Source organism: Lycorma delicatula, chromosome 9, assembly GCF_047948215.1.
Source record: "Lycorma delicatula isolate Av1 chromosome 9, ASM4794821v1, whole genome shotgun sequence".
In the NCBI taxonomy this organism is placed as follows: domain Eukaryota; kingdom Metazoa; phylum Arthropoda; class Insecta; order Hemiptera; family Fulgoridae; genus Lycorma; species Lycorma delicatula.
This window is the reverse complement of record NC_134463.1, coordinates 130,221,398-130,247,262: the sequence shown is the minus strand read 5'-3', so window position 1 is coordinate 130,247,262 and position 25,865 is coordinate 130,221,398. Positions and strand designations below refer to the sequence as shown.

General features: G+C 32.5%; 1 protein-coding gene across 2 annotated transcripts in view; it reads left to right on the top strand.

Moving 5' to 3' along the window:
* LOC142329876 (mitochondrial uncoupling protein 4-like) overlaps positions 1-25,865 on the top strand; it is a 59,794-nt gene that overhangs the window by 22,087 nt on the left and 11,842 nt on the right. For both annotated transcript variants that reach the window (XM_075374765.1, XM_075374763.1), the window contains exons 6-7: positions 11,592-11,714; positions 15,088-15,285. In XM_075374765.1, the coding sequence (XP_075230880.1) occupies positions 11,592-11,714; positions 15,088-15,285 (321 nt within the window). The remainder of the gene's footprint in view (positions 1-11,591; positions 11,715-15,087; positions 15,286-25,865) is intronic.

Here is a 25,865-nt window from a genome sequence, read left to right as displayed (position 1 = left end):
TGGACAGCTCCTCCATTGTTTCAAACCTCCCTGGTTCTCCTAGTTCTTTCTCGAGTTGTAAACCGATCCTGTTGAGGATGATTCTGCTGGTCTTTCAGTTTTTGCTGGTCTTCCTGCTTGTTTCCAGATCTTTATAAAGGTCTGATCTTCTCCTGCCGCTTTGTAATTCTTCATCTTAGCCAGTGCTTGATAGACTTCTTTTATTGTGGGAGGGTTGATGTTTTCTGATGGCGTTGTTATTGGAGTGCTGCTGGTGTTACAGTCTAGAAGTTTTGTCGGCTCTTCAACATTAAGGAGTTTGTTGAAATAGTTAGCTAGGATTTACAGGTGTCTGATGTTATAAGCCAGATTATGATCTTAGTTGGGTTGGGGAATTCATGTTTTTGGAGTTTTTTTTAAAATTCTTATGTTGATTTCAGTGTGTCTTTATGGTGTTGTCTTTTTATTGTCCTTAACGGTTTGGGTGGTTTCTTTTCTTTATTTTACTAAATTTTGGACTGATGTTTCTGATTTTTGGGATTGGTGTAATAGCCATGCTTGATGTCACTTCTCCACTGTTTCATTGCATTTTCTATTCTTCGATTGGTGCTTTTTACAGGGTTTTATTAGGGCTAATTCTCCTACGATTGTTTAAGGTTCTTGACTAAGTCTTCATGTTTATTTGTGATTGTTATTTTTTCAGTTGTTTTTTGGTAATTTTTATTCTTGGATTAATTGGGTAGTGTCTATTTTTCTTTTAGTTTTAGGGGCTTTTTGTTGCTTTGTTTGGACAGTGAATTTAATTTTGAATAAGCAGTAATCTGATATTGTGTCTATTCCTCGGAGGATTTTTACATTGTAGATCTCTTTGTGGTGGTGTTTGTGATGACGTGATCTAGTTGCCATTCTCCTTTAGAGTAGTCGGGGTGTTTTTCTGGGTTTTGAGTTTTTGAGGTTTCCTTTTGAAGTAACTGGATTTCAAGATTAGGTTGTGGTTTCTGCAGAGATCGATGGGTCTCTGTCCATTTTCATTTGCTGTCTTTGGATGGACCAGTTTCCTAAGATATTGTGGTATCTTCTTACTTTGCCTAGTTGAGCGTTGAGTCTATGATTAGTTTAAGTGATTTTTTGGGATGTTATTTATGGTCTGGTTGAGTAGGTCCCAGAACGTTTCTGTACCTTTATGGTCTTTTAGAGATTTGTTTTTATTATTAGTGAGAGTGTGGGCATTTATTATGATGTAGATTTTATTAGATGTATTTAAGGTGAGTGTTGAGATTCTTGGGTATTGTGACTTGAATTCCTATGTGGAGTTTATTATTTTGAGGCTGACCAAAAAGCCTATTCCAAACTTGAGACACTTGTCATCTCTCTCTTTCCAAGAATACCTTATACATTTGTATAGTCTATATCCTTTAGATTCCATGGAGTCCTGGTCAGTAGATTTCTTATTTCCTGCAGTCTTATGATAGGGTCAGTTCTTTTTAGTTTACCAGTCTGCACGAGTGAGTTTAATTTGTGTGTGGAAATGTAAATGATTTGCTTCTTTTGATTTTGGATTTTGTATTGTTCTTGTTCATATGTGTGGTGTTAGGGCATTCCAGTGCTTTCAATCGCACGTTATCTTCTAAGTGGCAGCCCACCAAATCCAAGTGCTGCCTTCTCTGAACATTGGTTTGCTTGGTTCAGCTGGTGGAGTAATCTTTAAAAGACCTTTCATGATTGACTGTCAAGGCGTCACCTATGGTGGGACTAGGTCCCAAGTTACAACTCTAGATGTGATTTAGTGAGGTGATGTGGGATATGACTTGATAGATTAAATTGCTTGATATATGACTTGATGAATTGCTTGAAATGATTGATAGATGAAATTAGTTTAGGTTCAGTTCACCAGACAAATTTCTCCTATTTGTTCTGGATATATCCAGGTGCACCTCGTGAAGGCTGGATATACTTTTGTTAAAGTTCTTATTTTGGAGAAAAGTTAAAATGTCTGATCCTAAACATTACACTCATGTAGTTGTTTATAGATAAATTTACAATATTTTTTTTTTAAAGATACTGTAATTATTTTTGTAGCAGAAGTAGTAATTGAACAGATGACTGTACAACTTGACTTTGAGCTGGTCTGTCTTGGCTGGAACCTAGGCTGAAGTGGTTGGGATTGATTGATGTGGGAAGCATCAATTTTATGAAGAGCATTTAATTTTATAAGTAGGAACTAAAAAGCATCAACTGTTATAAATTCAAGACTTTAAGAAAGTCCGTGAAAAATTTAATAGGTTTTTACAAATTTTTTTATATTTTTAGATTCAAAAAGTCTAGTTTTTTGTGGGTTGGTAAATTGTTTTAAAAAAGTCCCATTTGATATCTTCAGTGATTAAGGAATTGGGTATGTTTTTCCAGTTTTCCAAGAAAAATGGCAGATACTTATCAAAGGATTGTCAATATTGGTCTATCAGATTCCTACAGATAACCATGTTTTTATAAAAATATTGTCTTATATATTATGATTAGCTTTTATTTATGTTTATATATACAGTAATGTGTGAATAAATCCAAACACAGGGAATTTTTTTGTTCATCTCTATGTTGTGGCTACACAGCTTGACTACATCCGTTTTTAAATTGTCTGTGTAATGTGAGGTTAATGCGCTTTGGTTATTTAGCAGTTTTCATGTTATCAATAGTGTTCTGTGAAAGTTTATTTCATTTTTTAATTACAAAATCAAATTTTTGTATTTGTTTGTTCTGTTAGTCTTGAATATGTAATAATGGATGTGACTCCAAGAAAGCGTTCAATGATTGTTTTTCTTTCTGAGCACACCAGTATGTCATTATGACAAATAGCTTCAGAATGGGTTATTGAACTAGTGATAGTGAATGCTATTTTTAAAAAAATTAAAGAAGCTGGTTCCTTTTCACCTCAAAGGAAAGACAAATGTGACCGTAAAAGAGAAACTGCTCCAATAAAGGATTGGTTATTAGTTAGTAAAAGTAAACTTGATTCAAAATTATATGCTATAAACTTTAATTGAGAATAAGCAGTCAGTAGAACAGATTTACATGTGACAACTGTTAGTCGCTGACTTCTTGCAGCTGGACAGAAAGCTCATTGGCCAGCAAAAAAAACAGCTTTTAACACCAGCAATATGCAAAAAAGGTTCTTGTTGGCCAAAGGTCCATGCTGACTGGATCAAAGAAGATTGGAAAAATGTTACGATTTCTGACCGAGTCACATTTTTACATTCAGCAGCAAAGGGTTCTATACATTAGAAAAGCATCAGATGAAAATACATCACCTGCTCATATCCATTGATCAGTTAAACATCCCAAGAAAAAATGTTTCTGGGCTTGTTTTACATTTGAAAGTTCTTGTTCATTTCTTCCAGTAGATGGTACGTTGAAAAGTGATGAATATATCAGATTCTGAAGGAAAGGTTTGTGACACAACTTTAGAACAAATTCCCACAAGGCAACAGAATGTTCCAACAAGATTTGGCACCATGCCATAGTACCAAAAAAGTGGAAAATTTTTTGAAGAACGAAAAAACAAGTGTTCCTGTGGCCAGGCAATTCCCCAGACTTAACCCAATTGAAAATCTTGGGGCAGTAGTTGAATAATAGCTCTCAAAAATTAATTATACCAAAAATCGACTTCATTAAAGGAATAATATCGGTATGGTTTCATGATGAAAATATAAAAAAAGTGTGTAGTACAATTTTTGAATCGATGCCAAATCGTGTAGTACATTTTTGAATCAATGCCAAATCGTGTACTTCAGCGTTTTTCAATCTTTCAGTATTTACAACCCAATATTCAATCATAATTTTCATCGGATCCTGCTCTCATACAATAACAATAAGTACAGTAATAAAGTATTTTGAGTATTTTGATGCTAAAGCTACACTATGACCTCTTTACAAACCTTACAAATTACCAAGAATAAGTAAATTTATTGATATTTGGCAACCACCAATCCGCTGCATTGACAAAACCAGAATTGATCTTCTCTATTGCGCTCTGTCGTATGTATATTAGACATTCTCGCGGCTTTGTGAGAAGTTCCAGTTTGTCTTGAACATTCTTGAACGTCTGTGCAAACATATATAAATGCTGCACCTTGTTCGATTTCAGCCAGTCTCAGTCAAGTCGTTCCTTTTATAGCTATGGAATCTATCGTGAATGTGTGTGTTGTAATTTGCGTGTAAGTGTAATTCATGGTATTAAATATTCATGGCAGTAGATTTATACAGAATCATGGATAAATTTTTAAGTGGGCATAAGTGAGCATTGGACGATAGTGAAGCATCATCAAGTGCACTGACAAGCATGGTTCTGAAAATAAAATCAGTAAAATATTCTCAAGAATACTTTAAATTTTTGTTTTACCAGTAATTAAGTAAATGAAGAAGAAAGGCCTGTGTGTGTCATTTGTTCAAAGGTTTTCGCAGCAGACAGCATGAAACCTAATAAACTTAAACGAAATCTGGAAATGCTACATAGTGAGTTAACAAACCCCCAAGAATTCTTCGAATTGAAATTAAAATCATATGAAAAGCAAACATCATTTTTAAAAAAAAATTTGTTTGCGAGTGAAAAAGCTTTACTTGTCTATTACAAAGTTTCATATAAAGTAGTCATATGTAAAAATTCTCACACCATTGGTGAAGAGCATCTTCGTTAGCTGCAATCGAGATTGTAGAAACCATGTATGGAGATAATTTTGTTAAACAGTTGCAGTCCATACCTCTATCAAATGATACTGTTGCCTGTTGAATTGGTGATATAGCTGAAGATGTGCATCAGCTTTTCGGGAAGTTGCGTGACAAATTTTTTTCAATTAGCCTTGATGAGGCAACAGATAATAAAGATGCTCATTTCATTGTCTATGTTCGATTTTGTGATGGTATGTCAACAGTAGAAGGACTACTTCTCTGCAAACCAATAGAACTCAAAGCAACAGCAATTGTATTATTTGCCATCTTAAATGATTTTATAAATGAGGCAAACGTAGGGTGCATTGATGGTGCTCGTTCAATGTGTGGAAGATTCCAAAGTATACAAGCACTTGAGAAACAAAAATCTCCACAGTATGTCTGACACATTGCATGATCCATAGAGAAGCTCTGGCTTCCAAAGAAATGAGTCCTGGTCTGAATATTGTGCTAATGATGATTGTAAATGTAGTAAGTAATGCACTAAGTGCCCCCCACTTAGTGTTATCAACCCCCCCCCCCCCACCATAGAGGGGCGTGCTCCACAGGTTGAGAAACACTGGTGTACTTGAAGTGATTACGTATAAAGGAGGAGATATTTGATATTCACAAATTGTAAATGTATGGTTCTTTTGAGAAATAGAATAAGTTTTTATTAAATAACATCTGTCTTTGGATTAGTTTGCACATTACTGTATATTGTCATTCATTTCTGTTCTTAAAAATTATGATAATTAGGAGTGTAATTCTTAATACGAGGGTAAATCAAATATAAACAGGATTTTATTTTTAAAAAAAAATTATTGAAAAATAAAAGGCTGCTATAGTTTATTTTTCTACATAGTTTCCTGCTTTAGAAATACTTTTTCCAGCGAGAAGGAAGGTTTTTTTATCTCAGCATCATATAATAAAGGTGGTTGCATCAGGAGCCAATTGCAAATGAATCCTTCCACTTATCCCTCCAACTCCTCATCATCTTCAAATCTTTGTCCTCCTAGAGCTTTTTTAAATGGCCCAAACAAATTAAAATCGCACGGTGATAGGTCCGGGCTGTAGGGAGAGGATGATCAAGTTGAGTCCAGTGCATTTCTTCTAGTTTTGAGACTGTTAGAGTTGCAGTATGGGACCTGGTGTTGTCGTGAAGGAGGATGGCCTCTCAAATCGGTTGTCTCGTCTTTTGTGGCGATATGCAGCGCTCAGCTCATTCAACAGCTTGCAGTAGTAAGCAGCATTGATTGTGTGTTGCTCATGCAAAAAATCAGTGAGCAAAATGCTTTGCCGGTTGAAACAACCTTGCCAGCCGACAGTTGAGTCTTGGTTTTTACTGGGGGCTCCTTCCTCTTTTCTTCACCACTCCATACTTGCTTATTTCAACTGGGGAGTGTAGTGGTGGACCCATGTTTCGTCGAAGGTGATGATCCGACTCAAAATGCATCATCTTTCACAAACCTTGCTGTAAGCCTCTGACTACCAAACTTCTCAACTTTTGATCTGCGGTCAAAAGGTGAGGGACCCATCTGGCACACACTTTTTGAATGTGCGCCAGATCGGATTTTGTGATAATCGCTTGACAGCTTCCGTAACTTATTCCAACCTTTTCTGCAATTTCAGATACTCTCACCCATCGATGTCTTCAAGAATGTCTCGAATCGTGCGAATGTTTTTGTCTGTAATGCTGGTCCAAGGAAGGTGATTGTGTTCCTGATTTTCCACTTGTTCTCGTCTTTCAATGAACTCTTTATGCCAGGCAAACACATGAGTCCTTGACAATGTTTTGTCCCCGAACTGTGCAGTCACTCTCCGGAAAATTTCCGTCGCTTGAACTCCTTCACGAGCAAGAAATTTTATAATTATGCATTGCACAGTGTAGGAGTGTACCTGTTGCTCGGATATCGTGAGCAACAGGGGTGTGGAATGGTCGACCCTCCCAATGACCCTACCCAACCATACTAGAAGTACTGGCCCAGTCCTACCGACCGTAGTTGCTCAGGAACAAAAATCCCGTTTATATTCGATTTACCCTCTTATATACGTTGTCTAAGTAAAAATGCAACTCTGTATCTTTTATTGAATTTAATAGCTTGTAATGTGGTTAATCTTCAGAATTTTATTTCAGTCGCATTAAATTATTTACGTAAATGTTTTTTTACGACGACATAAAAATTAAAAGAAAATATTTAGGGAAATGTTTGTAAGATTGCGCAAGTTCTGAATACTATTTTGTACGTACCGGATCAGATACATAATAAAATATTCATTCTTATATTTATTTTACGTCTTGTTTTGGCCAAAAAAATTACTATACAAAATTTTCAAATTATTTGATTGAAATCTGCAGGAACCATTTAATCAGACTCATCTAAATTAATTAAACTGCTTTTGAAAACCTACAGTACAATGAGCAGCATCCTCTGTTTTCAGAGGAGATACTTCAGGATTAAATAAAACTTTATGCTACAATAATTTATAAAACTTTAACCGGTACCTCCAAGAAAAATAATTTTGGTTGTTTAATTAATATTGTTCGCACTTTTTGCTGATTGTTACAAAGTGATCCAAATATGTTTATTCGGTTAAGTGTTGCTGTAACAAATTTGATGGGGCCAAGTGATATTCTTTTTCAAATCTGTTGCTTGTAATAGCATGACGCAAAAAAAGATATCCACAGTAAATGAAAATATATCAAAATTTCAAAGATGAAACTGTGCCTTTAATAATAGAATAATATATAAGTTATAAATAATAATAAGTAATGTAATAAATAAATTTATTTAAACGAATTTCTGCAGAAATGACAAAAGAAAATTTAGTTAATTCATGTATTATTAACGATTAAAAAAAATACAGTAGTGTAGTTAATAAATAAATTTCTGTTTTAAAAATTCTATATCTAAATGTTGTACACTGTCTAAATTTATCATTAAAGTTTCTTTTGTGCAAAACTGCAGAGTGAAAAGAAAAAATTACAAAAACTTACATAAAATAAGTGATATAATCATATGCTATATTTTGAAAAATTTGCCTATTGTTTTGGAAGTTATTTTCCTATTGTACTTAGTTTTTCTGAAACTGTTGCCTATCTCACTTAGTCACGGGAATGATTTTTCATTAGTATTCCATCTAGATTTTAAAAATCCAGATAAAATATGCAAAGCATCGTCTGCACCTTTACATGTGAATGGCTTCTTAGTGACAGTATTTTCTTCTAACTTGAAATGGCTGCTGTCTTATATGGTACTGGAAATGTTTTGTCATTCATTATAATTTCTTAAGTCATTAATTTGCCATCTATTTTATAAGTTCGGCTAGGTAAGCTGAAAACAATAATTTCAAAGGTTTCTTGATTGAAGTCATTGAAATAAAGTCAAGTTTTCTTCAGGATCATCATTGTCATCTGGAAATGTTCTAAAACATTTGTGTTACATTTTTCTAAGCATCACTAAAAAGATGAATCGCATTGAGTACAGAAATCTTGTTTGTAGTCAAGTATTTTTAGCAGAATTTTTTGTTTGATTAAATTTAAAATTAGTAGTCGACAGAAATAGGACTTGAATCTTCTAATTACCTTTTGATTCATTACTTGTGATACAGATATAGAATTGGTGGGAAAAAGACGAGTTTTTTATTTGTTAAATTGTGGAAAAAAATTATTTTTTATTTTTTTAAAAATTATTCATCATATTGTTTATTTATTTTTCAAAAATACTGGTTGTCATTCGTGGGTTTTTTTCTTTACTATGTAATTAGTAGAAACAGGTTTTATATTTTTAAAATATCTTACCTTTTTCAGATCTTTCTGTTACTAGTAGCTTTCATTTGTCATTGATGGTCATGTTAGCACGTTGTAAAGTAGTGAGTATTTTTAACAAGCTATGTATTTATAACATCACATTTATAAACTTCACTAATACATTTCTCACTTTAAATTTTAACATTTTATCTGAAGTTAAGGTGTAAAAGATACGCCTAATTGATCTGAATTATAAACGTTTCAGTATAGTGCCTTCTTAAATTTGGTCACAAAGTTGTTAATGTTCACAAACGTTTGTTGACCAGAGGTGTTTCTCCATTTATTTTTCCATAAACAATGTTGTTCCAGTTTCTAAAGCAGTCTTTCCATTCGCTTTCACATGTAATACGAGGTGTGGCTAAATAACGAGACTAATGCTGTTACAGAAGAACTGCACATGCGCCAAATTTGTACAACTTGACAGCTGTGCAGCATGAAGCCTTCTCTTTTGATTGTTGTTCTGTAGACATATTAGTCTGACCATGGCCTTTGTTTGAATAACATCTGTTTTCTTGTTTTGCTGAAAAAATAATTGTTTTATTGGAGCAAAGAATTGTCGTGAAATTTCATATGAAACTGAAAAAACACTACTGAAAGTTATCTTTTATTAAAAAAAGTATATGGCAATGAATGTTTATCATGTGCGCGGGTTTTTGGGTGGTTTGTGTTTTGAAAATGGCCGAGAAGATGAAGATGATGTTCACTCGGGTCTCCCCTTCACGTCAAAAACGGATAAAAATATTGAAAAAATTGGTAATCTGATCTGAACTGACCGTCAGTTAAATATTTGTGCGATCGCTGAAACCGTAAGAATTGACAAAGAATGTGTAAGGCAAATTTTACATAACAATTTTAACATGCAAAAAGCGTGTGTGAAAATGGTGCCTAAATTTCTCACAATCAAACAAAAAGAAGCTCGTGAAAATGTTTGTTCTGATACTTTGAACGCCATTGAAAATGAACCAAACTTCTTGGAAAGAGTGGTAATGTGTGATAAATCTTGGTTTTTCACTTATGATCAAGAAACTAAGCGTCAATTCATTCATAGGAAGGCCCCAACTTCACCAAGGGCTAAAAAAGCTCGAATGAGCAATTAAAATTCAAAGCGGTGATGATTGTTTTTTTTTATATTCATGGGATTGTGTACCTTCATTGGGTTCCTGAAGGTGAAACTATTAATCAACATTACTACCTCCAGGTCCTTGCTCAACTCTATGAAAAAATAATAAAAAAACGACCTGAATTGTGGAATCAGGACAACTCGCAGACTCACTGCATTGTCTGCCAAGACGTTTCTAACCAACTATAACATTCCAGTGTTAGACCATCCACCTTGTTCGCCTCACCTGGCACCATGTGACTTTTGTCTGTTTCCCAAGGTCAAATCTGCATTGAAAGGAACAAGATTTCAGACCGTTGAAGGTGTTAAAGAAAAAGCAGCACACATCATGAAAGAGCTCAAAGAAGACTTCCAGCACTCTTCTGAACAATGGAAAATTCGCATGGAACATTGTAGGGATATAGGAGGAGTGTATATTGAAGAGGATAACGACTAAATATGTGTAAATTTAAAATAAAATTTTATAGCATTAGTCTCGTTATTTAATAGCTACAACTTGTATGCTTGTAACTTGATTGTTGGGAGTAACTTCCAGTTTGAACTTTTAACACTGTTCCAGTACAGTCCCCTACAGAAGTTTGGATTTTAAACAGCGAAAGAGAAGCTGCATTGATGTCACTTATTCCACATTTTTACATTTTTTTAGTTTGTCTTGGACTATTTTTGACACTACTAATATCAAATTTTGATTTTTCCGAATTGCAGATATTAATTGTGCTAAATTATATTTTTTGACATCGATAAATCTTCCTTCCTTTTACCTGTTTAGCCTCTGGGAATTACTGTCAGCTATTACTTCAGAGGATCAATGAGGATGATATGTATGAATGTAGTCTTGTACAGTCTCAGGTTGACCATTTCTGAGATGTGTGGTTTATTGAAATCCAACCTCCAAAGAACACCAGTATCCACAATCTAGTATTCAAATCGGTATAAAAGTAAGTGCCTTTACTAGGACTTGAAGGCTGGAACCTTCGACTTCCAAATCAGCTGATTTGCGAAGACGCATTCACCATAGACCAACGCAGTGGGTGACATTGATAAATCTAAAGAGCCATTATCCAACTCGCTTATCATTTAAGTTTTACAAAAACAAAAAGTTTTATGTTTAGACATTTTAAAGATGCTGAACTGGTATGGTTCTTTAAATAAGGGGGTGGCTGAAATATATTGCACAGTGGAATGTAATGGGAGAACAAAATCTCGCACATAGTGACAGTTGCTTTTATTTGTAGTTTCATTTCCCTATACTAATATTCCAAAACTCATTGACCCTTGCCCTCTCATTTACTATCAGTTGCCATTGTTATGGAGTTTATTACACCTGCTGTGTCAGTGTATCTAAAACAATGTGCAACAATTGACTTTTTAACTACTGAAAAAGTAGACGGTGAAATTCATTGTCATCCAAAACCCATTTATGGTGATATAACTGTCAATGAAAGTACTGGAAGTAGGTGGGCAATAAAATTTAGTGCATCAGAAGCTGGTAAAGCAAATATTGAAGATGAACCCTGCAGTGGTCAACCATTTTCTGTGATAATGAGAAGCACCTAAAGAATTTCAGTGAGTCGATTCAAAATGACCATCGCATCACACTACATGCATTACTACCCAGTAGGCATATCAAAGGAATATATTATTGATTGATTGGGCTGCTGTAAAATCTGTTTGTGGTAGGTGCCTTGCAAACTCACAGAAAATAACAAACAAAAATGAAAGAAATGTTTGAAAATTTTCTGAAATATATCATGATGGTGTTATATCTGATATCATGATATCATTTCAAGAGTTGAATGAAATTATTTACAAACTGAATTTGACTATATCTTTAAAAGTTGGGAATCAATGTATATATTTTTACTTTTTAGAAAATTATTCAACCTATTTGTATATATATAACATCATATAGTGAATAAATGAAATTTAAAAATAGTTATTCATTTTTCATTGATCATCAATCTCTTTTTGTACTTTTAACAGGAAATCGGCAATAGGGGGTGTGACTTCAGGAGCTGTTGCTCAGTTTATTGCTAGCCCGGCTGATCTAGTCAAAGTGCAGATGCAAATGGAAGGCAGGAGAAGACTGCTTGGCAAACCACCTAGGTAGTTAAGTCATTGCTTTGTGTGTGTGTGTGTGTGTGATCATTTGAAGACTTTATTCTGAAGAGTAAAGGTCTTTTGCAAAGAATAAATCAACTTTTGGTGGTATACATTTGCTATAAGTTTTGTAGGCCATTTCTTCACATTTCTATTATTATTTGTGAAAACTTGTGGTAGAATGGTAGAACTTGTAGAATTCTTATGATCCTAAGTCAGGTTTGGAGAAGTAGGTAAGAATATAAACAGTTTTGTGAAATGTTAGATGTGGAGCGACAGCAGTTTTTTGTTGCACTACTTATTCTAGAGCAAGTCTGGCTGCTGTATCAAAGCGTTTCTATAGCTGTTTTTCAACTACTGTTAGTGACTTTTATATTTTGTTTCATTGGCAAATTGCAGGTAATCAGCTGCAATAAGTATTACCTTATCTTGAGTGTTTGTGTATGCAACTGCTGACACTTTTTTAATGTTTTTCTTTTATTGTCCAAATAAAATATGTATGCTGCATATATATCTGGTTCCTGTTCTAGTTTATTTAATATGGATGTTGACTAAGTCTCTACATTTACTTCTTTCCCTCTATTGCTATTGGCTCCACCTTTTTCTGGATGCTGTTTTCTCTACTCTCTTTCTTTACACTGTCCTTCTGCCTTCTTGTGGCTTTCTTTTTGGCTATCTTCATAAATGTATCGGTATGTTGACACAGGGACTGAAAGCCTTAGTTACAAGCAAACTAAAAATATTTCCTATTTCTTTTGTGGTACGGTAATATATAAAACAGATTTCATAAACTCGCTATAGCACATTTAATTATCGGGTTTTATTCTAAATTATATATTGATATGATTTAGGCCTACTTCCTGTTGTATAGCGACTAATAATAGTAGAATCATTGATGAATCGTGCACGATTAATGTGCTATTTATGAGTTGTAAACACAACACACAATTCCAAGAATTTCATTCACTTATTTTTAATCTACTGTAATCATTGCTCTGTGAAGAATCATATGTCCCACATCGCTTGTAATTAATGTTCTAGAAGCGGTTATTATAAAAACATTTATTGCGGTGTAGATTTTATGTAATGAAGTGAATAGCTGTTAGCGATTTATTTTAACTATTTGTTGTGTTGTTTTCATTTAAGGCTTAGTGATTTATTTTTACTATTTGTTGTGTTGTTCTCATTTAAGGCTTTGCCATAAATTCAGTCATTTAAATTAATATTTCAGTACAGTTATTTTCTTTTAAAATGCCCAAGTTAGGAGGAAAAGGTACAGTAGTTCACAGTCAGGCAAGGGAAATTGTATTCATCGTTATAGTTTCTTTTTACAAAACAATGCCGAAACTGTAATAGCGGGGAAGTGCTGAATATGGTTGTTGAAGCGATAAAAATATGAAAACGAGCGGTCCAAAGCATTATAGCAGAAGGGAAATCAAATGAAACCGAGAAGTTATCTGTGTTTGTTTTGCCGAGAAAACGTGTAGATCGCCTGAGTAGTGTGTGCAATTTAGATTCGTTTGATACGGACGCTTTGAGGCGTTAATAAATAAATTTTATGTAACTGAAAAATGCATTCCTACTGTGAAGAGAATTATGAAAAAGCCCGCGAAAGTGAAATTAATTTCAAATGGAGTGAAAGATCTTTAAGGAGAATGTTATATAGAATGGGATTTAGATAGAAAAAAAAAACAGAAGAGAACCGGAAAATACTGATGGAACGACGACATTATAATGAAAAGAATGAGATTTCTACAACAAATTTCCCCGTTTCACAAAGAACAAAGACCAATTGTATACACAGATGAAACCTACATTCACAGTAGTCATGCGACACCAAAATTGTAAGTAGACACAACAAACCTCCATGAGGGACTGGAAACACCAGTATTCAAGGGCTCACTTTTAATAATTGTTCATGCTGGCTGTAATAAAGGATTCATTAATAATGCTTTTCTTATGTACGAGTCAAATAAGAAAGGAGATCATCATAAATCGATGGATTTTGAAAAGTACATGAATCGGTTACGGGAGAAGTGTATTCCCAACTTGCCACCTTGGTTAGTCATTGTACTAGATAATACATCATATCACGTTCTGCTACAAGCGACCAAATTCTAACTCTTAAAAAAACGATTAGCTGAACAACGAATTAACCGTTCTTCTTCTGTGACAAAGACTGAATTATATGATATTATAAAATTACACAAAGAAAATCAAAGAGATTTCTAATAGATGACATTTTCAAAAATTATGGTCACATAGTTCTGTGGTTGTCACTTTTCCACCCTTATTTAAATACTGTTTAAATGATTTAGAGTCGAGTGAAAGGGCAAGTAGCTAAAAGAAATACATCTTTCAACATGTTAAACGTTCTTAAGTTAGCTGAAGAGGAATTTCATAAAGTGTCTTAAGCTGAATGGAGCAATGTCTGTGAGCATGTTGTCAACGTTGAAAAAAATACATTGAAGATAAACATTTATATGATGTGCCCCGACAGTTTTGTGATAAATGTCAATTTAGAATCGGATGTGAGCTCTTTAGAATATATCAGTGACAGTACTTCTGAATTTGGTACCTGCAGCAATAAAGCGAGTAGAAAAAATAACTATTTAAAGGACTTTAAAATAATAATATTAATTTAGATACAAAACTAGTTTTAATTAAATAGCATTGTATTTATTTTTGGTTGTAAATATTTCAGTAGGCCTAGGGCCGTGCCAAATGTTTGCTGAATGCTAGCAGTTTTTTGTGCCAACTTACTTACTGATAGTCTCTCCTCCATCCTTTTTATACGACCAAACCGCCTCACTAGATGTTTTATAATTCTCTCTTGATCTCTTTCCTAATCCCTTGTGATTTTTAAATTCCTTACTATGTTCCTTTTTATTTTACTCGTTTCATATGAATTTCATCTTCCTTACTTCAATTATGTTCTAATTTTTTTTATATGTAGTCTATGTCACTTCTACTTACTCAAATACAGGAACTTGGATTTACAGGATTTAAATGTTAACATTATCGCCTTACGCTTGCCTTCATCACCAGGATTAAAATATCTTTTAGCAAGATTATCCATTTCCATTTAATTATCAGGGATGCAACTCTTTACTCCTGAGCTTGACTGAGTTCATTCCTGATTCTGTCTGCATCAGCCATCTTCCTCAAATGGTTAATTTTATAATAAAATCTTACTGAGATGGTACTTCCTTTTATTTTCCCATCCCTTCAAAGCCCTGCTTTTCACTAAAATGCTTTGAATTTTTCTTCAGATGGAATTGCTCTCGCTTGTCTCTTTAATTTTTTTGTTTGGGATTTTACACGTGTATTTAAGGCGCATTTATGAAATTGACGTTTATTTTTCTTTCATTTTTTTCAGGGTTCACAGTCCTAAGCATGCGTTTCAGAAGATATTATCAGAAGGTGGTATCAGAGGATTATGGAAGGGTTCTATTCCAAATGTTCAGCGTGCGGCATTAGTTAACTTAGGGGACCTGACCACATATGACACTGCCAAACATCTTATACTGACTAACACTCAGCTGCCTGACAGTCATTTCACTCATGTACTTGCTAGGTAATTATAAATGGTTCAGTATATATATATATATATATATATATATAATTTGTGTGTGTATTCAAAAACCAACTTAACCACCAAAACACAGTAACAGAAAAATCTAAAAAAACTAATACCAGTAGTTGACTTTGCAGGATCCCACATCATTTTAGACTGATTGAAATAACTCATTTAGAGGGAAAAGTATTTTTTACCTGAACTTTTATAAATGGAAATAGTAAAGGGGCTTATAATAAACTTAAAAAAATAATAAATGCATGAGTGCAGGTGGGGGTGGTGGAGAGTTGATTTAGTGGGTTGAAAAATGGTATTCCAATTTCTGGTGAAAGTTGACGCAAAAAAAATTTGTGGTTATTTAAGACACAGAAAGGTATACTTTAATCAAGTTTATATACAGGAGTTGGGGGGATGGTATTCCTCTCCTTTGTTTTTAAGGGCAACGGGTGCCCAGGTGCTCTCCAACCACGCGAACTAGAACCAATATTTGTTTCAGTTCCGCCTTGCAGCTGATGTGCTGTGCATCTGCGGGGAGGTCCAGTCAAACAAACATATGATGTTCGACTGCCCATCTCTTAGGGGATAGGGGGGTAGGGCTCAGGCCACCCTGGAACTTAGAGGTCAAGGGGAAAATTGGCTACTCATAACCGGTAAGTCAATGTGGTGTGAGCTGCATTGTATGACCGTGTGGGTGTTTCTTGATGCTGTTGCTTTGTTCAACTGGCATCAGTAGTTTATTTAAGGGAAAGATTCCTACCTCACTGGTGTGGGAAGCTACTCGAGAGTTATGGCTGGTCATCAACCAATTAAAGTTCCAAGCGTTTTAATTGCTGGCATTCAGCGATCTAGGTGTGGCAGTGAATCGCTGTCTTGATGTGATATATTTCATTTATTGAACGCCATATATTTTGGTAGTTGACAGGGTGCACCTACCCATTTTAGAATATATGACAAGTGAGCAGTAGAAGCAAGTGGTGTGTGGCACCGTGCTTAGTTTGCTCACGCAGTTAGGTTAGCTCTAGGAGTTAGGACACTGGTTGCTAAACTCATCTGAGGCTCAGTAGCCATTTGTAGTACAGACATTCGGTCTTATGCTTTAGGGCAACCGAATGGGGTGGTGGCAGGAGAACTGCTATGCAAATCAATCCGAATACCTTCACTGAACACAATATAAACTGGACTGAAGTTTATTTCTTTATACACACACTGTGTACTAAGAATGACGGATCTAAATGTAATCATGACAAAGATATCATTTCTAACTGCATGTATACATTTTTGTAGGCCTGTAAATAATACCAATCAGATCATTAGTCATCGGTTGAGGATTTGCTATTGTTTACAAGATTGAGTCATTAAGCATTTTTATACATGTAATCAACTCAAGTGGAATGAATTGAACACACAACATAAAAGTATTGTTTGGGTGCCTGTATTGTTTGTAAGTCGAAAAATAAAGTAAAGATAATAATTGTGCGCAAAAGTAGTAATGTTTTGGAAAACAATAATATAATGAGATGTCAGCACATGATGTCACAAGCTCGTAGATTCACTGGGGCAACTGTAGAATGATGTAAATTTAAAATGTCACACGTCTTATGTTTCTAATCAACCACTACAACCCAACATTTCTGTAATTATAAAACATCTTCTTCAAATACGATTGGTGGTTCATCATTTCATACTTTTGTTTAAATCTGTAATTATATTTTTCAAGTGTATTCATTTTTTATTGTTATTACAAATAAGACTGTTAATAAATTTTAAAACAGCACCAGCATATTTTGTAGCTCAAGTAATAGCTAAAATTCTTAGAACAAAATTGAATCTTAAATTTAAACATATATAAATACAAATGTAAAAAATAGTTACGAGTCATAAATAAGTTAAATTTTATTGAAGTTGACTCACATTAAAATAGTAAGCTATGATATCTTTTAACATGTACTCTAATATACCAGTTGACAAAAGAATAGAAATAATAAAAAATAGTTAAAGGAAAGCCCAGAATACATTAATGCATTGATCATAATTATAAGGAATATTTGTCTTCAAAACTATTTTGAATATGAGAATAACCGTTATTCACAGACAGAAGGATTACCAATGGGATGACATATCTGCAATTATATCTGAGATTTTTATACAAATTTTGAAATTATAATCACAGTATATTGAGTACACAAGTATGGATAAGATATGTAGATAATTTTTGGTCATATGTAAACCAGGTATAAATAATGAACATTTGATCATTTTAAATAAACTTAACAATTATAATAAAAAATTTTAATTTTCATGCGAAATGGAAAATAAAAGAAAAATACATTTTTTATATATTGAAATTGAAGTAAACAAACAATATTACAGAAACATCACTTTATAGAAAACCCACAATGAATAGTATTACAATACATGTAAATTCTCATCATAAACTAATGTAAATTCAATACATGTAATACATGTAAATTCTCATAAACTAATACATATAAAAACCTGATTCTTAAAGCTATAGATTGTATAAAAAATAATGAAAATAAACTCAAAAAAGAGTAGATAGAATAGAGTAGATGGATGAAATAAAAGAAATAGCAGTACTTAATGTTTTAATGATAAAATTATAGAAAATGTCTTAAACAAGTGTATAAAGTACTATGATAGTTTTGCAAAGTTACAAAAAGAAAATAACACAGAAATTAATGATAGCTTTTCCTAGAATACAGTTATACAAATAAAATAATAGAAATATTTACAAATGTATATGATAAAAATAAATATGAAAAAGCGTGTAAACTCAATAATCATATTGTAGAATATTAAGGAAAAACAATAATAAAGATGATAGAGAGAGGACTTAAAACGAATATACAAAATTTAATTTAATTTAATGCGATAAAATTTATATTGGTAAAACTAAAAAATCTTTTAAAAAAAGATTTACAGAACGTTACAGTTCTTACACAAACAGAAAGAGTTGTGTCTAATGCAGCCAATCTGTTGCAGTGTATTACTGATTGTAAAAATAATTTAGAAATTTTGGAAATTTGTAATAGCAATAAAAAAATAAATGTACTTGAAAGATATTATATTCATAAATTTTACAAAAGTATGAAATGATGAACCAGCAGTTTGTATTTGAAGATGATGCTTTAATTAAAGACATAGTGTAGTGGTTGGCAACAATGATTATGAATATAAAGTGTGTAAAGTTTTAAATTTACATCATTCTTGTAATGGCAATGGAGTTGTGTTATTACAAATTTTGTAGTTATTAATGTTTTATGTTTTCTAAATTTATTTTTTTTTGTTACTTGTTTAATGTAATTATAGAATTGTGTACCGACTGATGATGCAGGATTTCATAAACGTTAACTACTCCTGTTATTGGTTTTTTTAAATAGTTTTTCTGTTACTGTGTTTGGTAGTTAAGTTGTTTTTTGAATTGAATTAGCACAGTGGTCAATAGGTTGATGAGTTATTTGATGTCCAGAAAATTATATATATGTTTAAATTCCGTTAAGCCACCTAGTACAGATTGTTGAGATAAGACATGTCTTATCCTATTTTTTAATGAGCTCATTAGCTCAAAAGCTCATATATATGAGCTTTTTTTTATATTTTATTTTAAAATTATACTGTCTCACAACAGGTTGAAAGTCAATTTCTGTTTAGCATTTGTCTCAGGGTGATCATGGATTATCCTGTTTCAGGTTCCTGAATATATAAATCCTTATTAAGGGCTTGTAAAGCTTTACAAAAATTTTAAGTATTAATAAATTTATGCACTGTCTGATTTACTCAATAGTCAAGTTCTAATCTGATAAATTGTACAGTTACTGCCAAGTAACGGCAAGCTTGGAATGCGACAATTATTACCCATTGTAAAAACATTTTCCTCACCCTTAGTAATCCCCCTTACCATATCATTTTTTTTCTATTTTAACAAATGAATGCAACAATTTTGAAATGAAATACAGTCAGCTAATTCTGTACTATACATTGTAAAATGTAATAACGGCTAACAAAATATTATCTTACTAATTACATGGTAAATATTGTGATAGATTGTTATTACTGTAACTTTAATTACTTACTGGAAAATGAAGTATCCACTTAATTCCTCAGCTAGAATGCTTTCCTCGGTGTCACCACTATCTTCAGTGTAATTGTTACTATCATTACATATAGAGAGTGAAAGATTCTGTCAGAGAATCTGTTAATGATTTTTGGCTCCAATATTCACCTTTGATTTTTTTAAAATGTTTTCACAGTAAGGTTTCCCGTGTTGGTCCCTCATAGAATTAAACTTATCTTCACGCAGTTTCTGCATTTGTGACATCTTAAACGTTGTGTTGTGGCTCACAACATGTCATTTTACCTCTGACCATACCATCTCGATTGGATTTAAATCTGGATGCTAAAGTGGAAGCCACAGAACTTGATGCCCACTTCTTTCCAACAGTTTTTTAAATTGGTATCATTTTCTGTTACTTTTGTTCAACTTAATTAGTTCATACGATTGTAGTTAAGCATTTGAGATGAAAATGGAATATGATGGTTTTGTAATCAAACAGTCATGTCTTATTTCTTGTTTGATGACACTGGAAGTTTTTCGGAAAGGGTATTATGATACAGAGCATCGTTAGTAACTACTACAGACTGAGGAGGAAGGTTAGGAACTAATGTTTCTTCAGCCCATTTGAAATCATTTTTAGACTCATGTTATCATAGTAATCACCACTTTTTGTCCACTTTTGTTTGACTGTCCAAGTTAATATTGTGTTTAGAATAAAGCCCTTTTCACCTCCGACGTGAATTATAATTAAGCATTCACCTTTATTTATTGGTAAATGAAATCCTACTTTGCTGTTAGCCCACGATTTTGCTGTTGACGGAGTTGATTGCACGGTTACATTTTCTAAAATCACTCATTACCTGCAAATATGAAATCCTTTTCTACTTAGTATCATGTTTTTCAACCAAAATTTCCTTTCGTTTTCCGTTTTGTCCCGCTTTAAACCTAATTCTTTCAAATATATTCTTAAACTAGTTTTACTGCCATTAAAATTAATTTTAATTCTCAATTTTTTACAAAGTTTGTTAACTGTGTCCAGGTTTCCTATCTTGAGTGAAATTCATAAAACCTAATTCTTTCAAAAGTATTCTTAATCTAGTTTTACTGCCATTAAAATTAATTTTAATTTTCAATTTTTTACAAAGTTTGTTAACTGTTTGCAGGTTTCCTATCTTTGAGTGAAATTCATCACAGTTTGTGTAACCACCACACTTTATAAAAATCATCTAATCCAGTAACCGGTTTAGAACATTTCTTTTTTGGGGTAATGAATGAATATTTTGGCCCCTCGGATTGAAGAAGTTCTATTTTTTCTTTTCTTTGGCTTTGAACCTGAGTCTTGGAAATGCTCTGTAGTTTCCTCTTCACATGTCTGTACAACAATTAAATGCTTGTCATTTTTTAATTTTCCTACAGCTAGAGATTGTTTCTTCATGAAATCGTACACGTTGTTTACAATTTTGCATGCCTATCTTTAAATTTTTATCTTTCACAACAGAATTAAATTCACTATTCAGATTGAACAGTAAGACACAATAAAAACCTTTTTCAAAAAATACATTAATTGACCATGTAACAAAATACATGACATATGTATTCTGCCGAGAGGCAAAACCACAGAACTGAACTTTATATACATGGAAAAGCAAGAGAAGCAAAAAAAAAAAAAATAAAGTAAAAATTATTATTACATATTTGAAACATGATGTTACTTTCAAATACATTCTTTCAAAAACAACAGTTGTTTCATGTTTATGCTACTAAGAGATGACTAATTATTATTTGCCAATGTTTCAGAGAACAATAGATAGTATAGCTATGAGGTGCGGGTAGGTCATCCAAGCTTGCTGTTATGTGACAGCTACTGTGCATTGTTAATTGTTAATACTTTCAGTGCTGGTTTGAATATTTTGAAATCATTAAAAAATGCAAACTGAATTTTGATCATAATTTAATTTATTTATGTGCAGTAAGTATATTTATGTAAAAAAAAAAAATATATATATATATATCACTTGGTTTAAAACAAAATAATGAAATGACGCATATGATGGGTCTGTGGGGTGGTGATTGATAAGTGTGTGTGTACAGTGCTGGTGGTCGAATATATGGTGACAGTTGTTTAGTAGTTCTCTGTCAGTGATACAATTTATTCTTTATTATTATCGTATTTCTGCTTATTATTATTATGACTAGTCAAAGTTTGTTTATGTTTTTATTTGCTATTACAACCTATCAACACATAAAACAAACACTTTTATTTTTAGTATAATTATTATACTGAAACAAACTACATAATAAAATTATTACTTTTATTATTTATTCATTATGTTCAAGATTCTACAAATTTTATATACAAATCCTAATTATAAACAGATTACATAGAAAAATAAAAAAATAAATTTAACCATTGTAATGAACGTAATGAATTCAAAAACTAAACTCACAAAAAAAAACTTATAGGATAATATAAGTAAACAGAATTGCCTTATTATGAAAATGTATTTTTTAATTTGATAAAAAGTTCGTATGATACGGTTTGAATCATTCAAAATACAATCCAGAGAAATTTTTACAGGTCTTGCAATAAAACATAGTATCTTTATGTTTATTATTTTTTGCATAAAAGCAGCATCTTTTGTGAAGAGTTCAGCCTTTTTCACTTGCTTTACATCTGCCCATGTAGTGCATTCCTTGGACAGCTGGGACTGCCAGATTTTGTTCTCATGAAGCATTCTCCTGCAAGAGTTCTTCTGTAATTGCCAATCGGAAATCATGTTATGGTATTTCTATGTTTCCTGTTTTGCAGTAAAGTTTGAATGCATTGAGCATCATCATATCAATCATATGAAGTGCTAGTTTTTTATACCAGCGGATTGTTTTTCTGGCATATGGGTAGTAAGTTAACAATTGATCTTTGTGATAAATACCAAACATATACTTATAATTAATAGACACTGGTTTAATTTTTGTCTGATCTCTTTTATTTTTTGTTTCTGCAAGCTTATTCTCGAATTCTGTTGATGTATACATTACGTCTCTTTTATCACGCCAGTTCCCAATTCCTACTCCTTGCGAATATTGGCATACCAACTCACCAATTTTCAGTTTTGCTTTAGAAACATCAGAAGTTGTTTCTTTCCTATTATTGTGGAGCATACCAGTGGTATATGTGTCCATTTCTAATAGTTTCTTAGATAGATGGAATGAAATATAAAAATTATCCACTCTAATTATAAAATTAGAGTGCCCTGCCTTTAATTTTCCACCCGTTAAATGAAGTTCAACATTTGCTGTGACCCTTTTCCCCCTAATGTTCATAACACCAGTATACACGTTTAGATTTAAAATTGTACCGTCAGGTTCGGTTAGAAGATACTATTTTATTCTGTATTTATGATTTTATATATTGTTTTATTATTCTACATCGTCATAACAACATTGATTCGTCAATGTGTAATTATTTACCAGGATAATACAAAGTGTAAAAAAAATCAAGCAACGGTCTTATTTTATATAAGCGGTCAGTAAGTCTACAGCCAAGATCCTATCGGTGATTTTGACAAAAATGGAGGCATCTTAAAATCATCGTATAAAAGCATGGAAACATGGAATTTTATATAAACAATGAGTTAGCCAGTAGTCCTTTAGTCTATTTTGTGTAATTTTTTACCTATATCAAGGACTAGCCCTAAAAATATTTGTAGCTTCTCTCGAGCTACAATATTTGTAGTTTCCATGAGAGCACATATGACTTCAGAGAAACAGTTTCGGCTTTCAAATTGTCCCCTTACTGATTTTTTTTAGGATTATAAAAAATTCATCATCAGCAAACAAATATAAAATATTAATTGGCTCACCTTCATTAGGAATCGGCACACGCAAACCTGGATTTTCAGTAAATGGGATATTTTTCAAATTTGGTGGTACTGACACCCACAAAATATTAGAAGGTAAATCTGTAGGCGATTGGTTAATAGCAACAGAAGTCTGTTTGTCGTCGTTTTGTTCGTCAACTAAGTTTTCAAACCATTATCGTTGGAATTTTGTTCTGTAATAAGCGTCTCATTTTCTTTATCATCTTTTCTAGTTTCACAGTCATAGTCACTATCATCCCTCCACCCATGGTCTTAGTCACTTATCGCTATCAAAATCTTCATCACTATTATCTTTTCTTTTTTTTTCACTACTAAAAATTCTTTTAATTCAAACTTGGACATTACTTTAGTTACGTTTAGTCATTGCCTGTTTAGTTGTGAAGGTCGCAGTATTTTATCATCTAATAAGTAATTAAAAAAAAAATTAAAAAAAAATGGAGACCAAGCATGAATTTATGTTGTTTATGTATCAAACGACACACTACTAGAATACAAAGGACATGAATGAAGGTCTGACTGTTCCAACAGCGTAGAACATATTAACATACATGTGGCGCACGTGGGCTGGGGAATGAACAATAAGAAGCTGCCACTTATCTATCATTGGTGCCAAATGTTTTAATGAATGTAGGAAGTGGAAATATGTCTAGAAATTTTTTTATGTTATTTTAAATGAAGAAATTAACAATCTGAACTACTTTAATTTAAAATTTGTTAATACAAATAACGAATAATATTTTGAAAAAATAAAACTTACCAAATGCTAATTAGTTATTGCAAAAATTGAAGCTTACCTTTTGTGTTGTGCAGTCTCTTTTATCATGTTAACCACACTATTTTCAAAATGTTTGGTGTTATGGCTACAATGCGGTAGATTACTTACAATTTAAGATTATTTCAATTGCTTAAACCATATTTTTTCCCCAAACAAACGATTTAAATCTGGAAAATGTGATGGTCACTGTACTGGATTGTTGTTTCTATTCAATTTTCAAAAAAATTAATTTGGTGATCCTTTACGGTGTTCAGTATTGGCTGATATACTGTCCTATATAAAAGTGTTTAGATCAGCATTTGCTGCAATTAGTCATTCTTTAACTAGCTCACCTTTTTTTCAAGTAACTGCTTAAATTTCTTTTTCAGATTTCCTTTAATAAATATGGAGCTGTAACATCATGCCAGATAATGCTCCAAATGTTAAGTCTTCCAATATGTTGATTATTTTCAACTGTTTCTTAAGGGTTATAGTATCTTTTACAAAAAATCTGATCTTTCACTAAGTGCCTCAGGAACCTCCTATCAAATTCTAATTTCTGTTTTAGATCTGGGGAAAAGCATCAGCATAGATTTTAACTTTAATGGGAGCAGTTTTCCTATTTTAATATCTTAAGAGTGATCGATTGAGATTTCTTCCTGAATAATATGCTGCTGACAAGAATTTAAAACTTATTGCTACTTTTTTGTCACTTGCATAATTTTTTTTTTTTTTTATCCATTCATCAATGGATAAGTATGTGTTATATGTCTTAATCTGCCATGGCATTTTTCTTTCTTTGTTGTTCTAGTTTCAAGGAAACATTTAGCCGCATCTTATACAGTTTTATATGATGACTGATACCTACTTGCGTGGTTTTTGTGATGCAACTCTGAATACTTGAGTAGCTTTTCCTGTTATAAAATCATTTATACAGTTCTCGGGTGAAGTGAAGGAAATGAGATGAAGATGTACAAATTAAAATTGTCGTTATATATAATTATTATTAAATTTTCTGCTAAGAACACTGATTTCCATGTTGAGTACTGTTTACCTTTCTTATCTTCTTTCTTTTATTATGTGTTGAACTGTATTTGTGCATACAATAAGTCTTGACAATGGAGTTGCCCTGAAATGCGTCAACATATAATAAAAGAATGAAGCTAAGAAGGTAAACGTTACTCAACATAGAAATGTACAAATTAGATTGACTAGAAAAGAAATCATTATTGAAAATGAAGACAACGTAAACAAAAGAATAACGCTGAGTTTACATCATTTTTTTTCAGTACTATGTAATAAATAAATTTCAAGTTCTCTAATTCACATTTACCTATTTTTTATTCTGAAAAGAATAGAATGAATAAAAAATGAAGTAAAATTAATGGTTTTATGATATTATAATGTAATAAACTGTAATGGTTTGTCAATAAATGCTAGTGTTTTGAACAGTCACCATTTTGATTAGAAGTATTGTTACAATGACTTAATTGATATTTTTATTTCGTCAAGGCTATTAAATGATGTCTAATTTGGATATAGTTATTGTTTAAAGTATAAGCTCCTCCATCCTGTGTAGGAGAAACTGTTTCTTGGCTTTAACAGTCTAAAATATGTTTCTTGACGATCATAATTATTCTGTATTGTTGAGATTAAAAAACCACGGTAGTAAAATTCTATTTGGAATTTTTAGGAATTATTGATCACATGTACTGTATATTTGCAATCATCAGCCTTAAGGGTTGTTTGATTTCTGTGGTGATATCATCAACTGTTTTGTATGGCCTAGGCATGCCCAGAGAAGCATAAAAGGCCAAGAGTTGTGTGTTAGTAGCTGGTTTTTTTTTCAGACATATACCATACTATAGTGATG